At 31.4% G+C, this 5,952-nt stretch overlaps 1 protein-coding gene across 1 annotated transcript; it reads left to right on the top strand.

The window, feature by feature from the left end:
- The first annotated feature begins 992 nt into the window (after positions 1 to 992).
- On the top strand, positions 993 to 3,360 carry LOC134697488 (perlucin-like). Its single transcript, XM_063559769.1, has 3 exons — positions 993 to 1,056; positions 2,679 to 2,885; positions 3,347 to 3,360. Exons 1-3 carry the CDS (start codon positions 993 to 995, stop codon positions 3,358 to 3,360), a joined length of 285 nt encoding a protein of 94 aa, XP_063415839.1.
- The last annotated feature ends 2,592 nt before the right edge of the window (positions 3,361 to 5,952 follow it).

The following is a 5,952-nucleotide window of genomic DNA, read 5'->3' as shown; positions in this document are numbered from 1 at the left end:
ATAATAGTTTATCGGTCGCTCGTTATAGATAGTTAGCGTATACTTTACAGTCGATCATATGATATAATCTAATGTATGTGACTCGCGCGCAGATAATGACAGTTACTACTTTCACAATGCATTAACGGTCGATAAGGTGAATTACATAACATTAATGGAGATGGAGAGTTGCCACCGTCAATTGATGATTTAACGGTAGCAAATGCAGTTTTACTGGCGACGCATAATTATAAATTTGAAATTAAACAAAATTCCGCGAATTTTCATGAACGATTTTGGCACAAAGACAAAAGACTCAACATGATATCATACAACATATATAAACATAATTATAGCTATACATAGATAAATAGCGAACACTCGCAATGAAATTTTCTAGGTCTGTTCGCTTTCATATTATAGGTTGATACATGTTAATCATCGTTCTTATCTGTATGAGATTGAGTTTTCGTAGACCGAATTAGTTTACCCTTGTTTTCCTCTCAATGTTGACATTCTTTCCTTTCAATAATTCAATATATGAGTAAACCATCTGAATCTAAAGTGTTAAGTTAATTAAGGATGGCATGAGTATGAGTCAATGGGGCAATGTTTATAAGCTTACTTTGATCAATTTCAACTAAATGTGATTTTAGAACAAATAATTACATTAGATGTATGCTTTATTATGATACGTCATTCTGATTGGCTAACTGCACATCACATGTTATTCCGTTAACAAATGCATTAGACAATACAATTTATCATGCATGATGACACGAGGTCCCACAATAAAGTGCACAGGATCTCAACAGAAGACAAACATAGAAAACTAAAGAGTTAGCAACACGAGTCCTAACAAACCCTGGGGGTAATCTGAAGTGCACCGAAAGGGTAAGCAGATCCTACTCCACATGTGGCACCTGTACGAAAAGCATGCACAAACAATTATTATAAATTCAGATGACATGAGATCTTTAATTATATAGGTTATTTGCAAAGATAATGGCAGCATGCTTGCAGAAGTTAAATCAAGTTGTGAAAATGACTTTTTGAAGACCAAAGTTGGTGGATCAGGTATTGATATGTATTGTTATCCTCATTTTAATTTAAATTTAAAGCAATTAAAATCTTAAAATAATATATAATTATAAGACTGTCTTTTGATGAGATCATATTTTTAGTTGCATACACTTTTGTAAACTGATAGTAAGTTTTCAAAAGACAATTAAACCACGAATTTAATGATAAAACACAGTGTGTTTTTCTTTATTCCAAAGGAAACTGTATTTAACGACAACTGTCTACCAAAACGAATTGAATATCAATCCTTTTATTCACACTAACGTTTTTGTTTAAAAATTTAATTCATATAGAAAAAAAAAAATATTGTAGTAATACTTATATGAATTAAGATGATTTTTTTTATTCTTTGGCACGAAAAAAAACCAGTGCAGTCTTAAGTTTCTTGATCGTGACATTAATGTACTATTTGACTACTGGATGGATTTTAGCTTTTTTTTAACACCACTTTTAAACACAGCATTTAGGCCAGTATTTATTGGTAGAAGAAGCCGGAGTGCCCTGAGAAAACCACCAACCTTCGATAGGAAAACTGAAAATCCTAGTCAATTAAGGTTTGAGTCGAGTTGGGTCATCTAAGTTGTGCAGTATAATAAAATATATCAAATTGATTAGTTAACAAATTTTACAAACTATTGTCAGCTTATAAACTGATTACCAGAACCAAAGGTGATATTTTTTTCGAACCAACCCTGACGATACCATGTTTCATTGAAATGAGCCCCACGGCATAAAATAATTACCTGTGTGAGGTCATTATTTTCCTTGATAAAATTGCAATCTTTAATTTACTTCATAATTATATTCCTCTAATGGTTTTTTGTTGACGATTTGAGATCTTATTTTTTTTAAAGTTCAATCGATGATAGGTGTAAAAGAAATCGTCCTTGCCTGCATTTTAAATTTAGAAGAAACAAATATAACCTGAAATTGTGTTAATTGTATCGCTACATTACAGAAACATTATCATCTAATTAATAACCGATCTCTCATTGCACCCGTTTTCTGATATGTCGTGGGGGAGATCTTACGAAACCCGCTTTGAGACATATGTGAGTGAACTAGAAGTTATGCATTTATAATGATAGGCAAATGAGTTGACGACCTATTAATAAGCCAATCAAAAAATTTATGAATTATTTTGACAAAAGATTTTGTCGTAAATAAAAAGAATTACATCCCTTTACCTTACGATAAGCTTTTACGATCGTGGTAGACTCAATTTCATTGCTTGAAAAAGACACACCTACGCCGTCACTCACATGTGACATCAAAGCAGTTTTCGTTAGATCTCCGACGCGACATATTAGAAAACGGGAGCGATGAGAGATCTGTTTTAATTAGATTGCATTATCATATACGTGAGAAAACGGTCGGTCATATATTTGATCAATTCTGACACACCTCGGTGTGTTCTGCGACAACAAAAACATAAAAATATGCATTATCTGTAACATATAATTTCTCACACCGTTTTGATCAAAGGATAAGTTTTCAAAAACATCCTCGTAACTAAAGGTATTATAACTGATATTTTATAATGGTCCTAAAGTTGTATCATTTTTTCTGAAAAATTAACTGTTTTCAAAACTGTTGTATATATATAATTATTATAGAATTCTGGATAGGCGGAACAGACATACAGAATGAGGGTTTTTGGATTTGGTCAAGTAGTAAAACCAATGTAACATTTTTTGACTGGATGCCCTATGAACCAACAAATTATGGTGGAGTTGAACATTGCCTTGAAATCAACTATCAATCATCACGACAATGGAATGATGACGATTGTAGTACCATTAATCGTTTTATCTGTGAAAAGAGTAAGTTTAGTTTCTTGTCATAGGAAACAATGCAACTTGTTTCCGACTAAGATAAGGGTGTAGTTCGCAACTTCAAAAAAATAATAAATGGTGTTGACTCATGATCGGATGGTTTCGATTTTATTCAATAACGACTTCGACTTTGTTATTTTCACTTAAATTTAATATACAACTTTATATTTAATAATCATTTATAAAATGATTCTCCCTCCCATTTTTACGAAAAATTAAAATTAAAATCGGACAACCAAACTAAAAACCATGCTATAATATATTTATCTATTATATCACTTCTTCACCTAATTTTTTTAAGAAAACCGAAGTAAACCCCAAAACCCTCTTAATTTACTCATTTACATTCATCTTCCTTGACCGAGTACCAATTTTCCAACAACTTTATTTTTATTATACTTACTTTTTTACATATTTTTGTTGTAAAAAATGAAAATTTCTATTTACAGGCTTATTTCAATAAAGATCTGGAAGACAAAAAAATCCCTTGGATAGATCATTACTATAATTTATGCTTTAGAAACAATGTATTATTCTGCGTTTGAAAACAGCATTCAAATATCAGTTACTATACACCAAGCCTCGTCGTGTGGTGTTTGATAATGTGATTACTTGCACGTATTCATAGTGATTAGTTGAACACGAGACGAAATGTCTTATATGATTATTTGATTAGGCCACACCAATTTAATTTCTTGTTCTACGGATTTTTGGACTTCAAAAATTGGGGCGAGCGAGCGATTTGAAAATTTTAATAAAAAAATATTTAATTTGCAAATTTTTGAGGCGAAGCTTAAAAAGTAGAGGCGAGCGATTATAATTTTTTTTTGTAAACATAAAATAGTAGGTTTTGACTATATTAAAACTTGATTTATCACTTGTACCTTGACATTTCTTTAATTTATGAAATATTTTTCCCCTGTTCATGCTGTTCAACAAGAAATAATTGAATAATTAAATCTGGTCTATGTATGTGTGACTGACAATGAGACAATTCTTCATCCAAGTCATAATCAGGTTCAGAACAACCCCTTAATGTTATGAATATCCCTTTTATGAGGGGTCATTATATAAGCTATAATATATTTTTTTTGTAAAAACACTTTAAGTACAAAAGGGCTAATATTTCCCCAAAGAACTAGAATATTTGGTATTAAATGGTCAAAACATGCCCAAGAATTTTGTAATATTCCTGGACTTTAACCATGTTAACACATTTACTTTAACAGTTTAATATTATTCAAAATATGTGGACCAATCCCTCTTTTAGAAAAGTTGTTTAAAATATAATGTATTTCTCCTCTTTTTGAGTAAAACATTCTAAGTTGTCAAAGGTTTTGTATAGTAGCACTATACAAATCCTTCGTATTTCTATTTTCTTTTCTACTTCAGTAAACATGGTAAAATGACCCCTTCAAGGCCCCTTGTCTGAGGGAAGGTTGTTCCCAACCTGATAATAACAAACATATGTCAAAGTACGGCCTTTTACACAGAGCTTTTATCCCGACCAATCAGCAACCTTTAAGGGACCACAACTTAGTTTTGTACACAATTCGAACAGGAAAACCAACGATCTAATTTATATTTCCAAACGGTAAAATACCAATGAACCACATCAACAAACGATAACGGCTGAACGACAGGTCCTTGAATAAACCTGGACAATTGCACAAACCTGCAGCGGGTATGATCGTCACCATACATTATAATTGCAGTTGAAGGCAAATCCTTCAGAAGTTCTTTGTACTTTATTTTAACAACGAACATTTTTTATAGGGAATACAAGTTATGGGGAAAGAAACTAACGTTTTGTTCTGTACTGGTATTTCCGGTTATATATTTATATCGGAGCACTCCAGGTGAAATAAATTGGTTTCATGCTAAAACAAATATTCTCGCAGATATTTACAGTGATGTGGGGGTACTGATAGGTTTTAAATCGTTATATAAAGGCTAGACTGTGATTTTATAAACAAATGTTGCGATCATTTTATAATATTTACAAAAAAACGGTGCGGGAAATGGACATGATTTCATTTCCGGATGCGGGAAGCGGGAATATAATAAAAATAAAAAAATTCTGTTTTGAAAAAAAATAGGTGCGGGCGGGTCCGTCGAACAAGGAATCAAATTGGTGTGGCCTTATCTAGCAGTGATGTTTTTATTATTTGGTTATCTTGTCTAAAAAATTATGATTGTGAGATTATATGTTAACAAAACATTTGTTATTATGTGTATACTTTGACACATAAAATACTATGACCAAGAATTTTATTTGCTTATTGAAAATTAAGCTGAATAAAATAATTTATGACAGCAGAGGTGAAAATTCTGTTTTAACTGGTTATTAGTAAGAAGGCTATGTGTACTGTAAATGTATTATGTCCCTAGTCTTGTCAAAGGATCAGAGTGTCCTTCTTAATTTAACGATAAATTGTTGAAAATAGATAACATGTTTTCACGTGCAGACAAAGTTCATCTATGACCAATGCATGAATGGATTTCATCTTTTTTATTGGTCAACGATCTTGCGTGGTCATAAAGTATTAAATAGTTATCAAATGTACCAGGATTATAATTTGGTACGCCAGACTACTAAACTTACTATTGATATTGAATGGAGATATTCAACAGCCATTTAGTTTCCAAAAAGCTGTATATAAAATATTATGACTTAAGATTAACTTTTTACCGATTCATGAGTGACGCTAATTATTTCTAAAGTCTCATATCAATTGGGATCACAACAAAATTAACTGAGAGTTAAAAGGGTATACATAAGATACTTATTTACGCATTTCAACTCAAAAGAAATGATCGTTTTACAACTTCGATTGACAAATGCCAAGTTTAATATAAGACTTCGTATTCAAAAAAGATCCAGGTCTTCGTAAAAATGTACGTAAATTTTGTTTGAAGATTAAAGATTTAAGATAGTTTTGGTTAATTAACGTATTAACTGTCTGTACTAAAATATTGAGTGGATACTTTTGTTAAATGTCTGGATGTTAGACAAAATATGAATTCTGAAACAATGAATTTGTATTGCTGTGTC

Source organism: Mytilus trossulus, chromosome 14 (genome assembly GCF_036588685.1).
Source record: "Mytilus trossulus isolate FHL-02 chromosome 14, PNRI_Mtr1.1.1.hap1, whole genome shotgun sequence".
NCBI classification, from domain to species: Eukaryota; Metazoa; Mollusca; class Bivalvia; order Mytilida; family Mytilidae; genus Mytilus; species Mytilus trossulus.
This window is presented reverse-complemented; position numbering and strand designations above follow the sequence as displayed.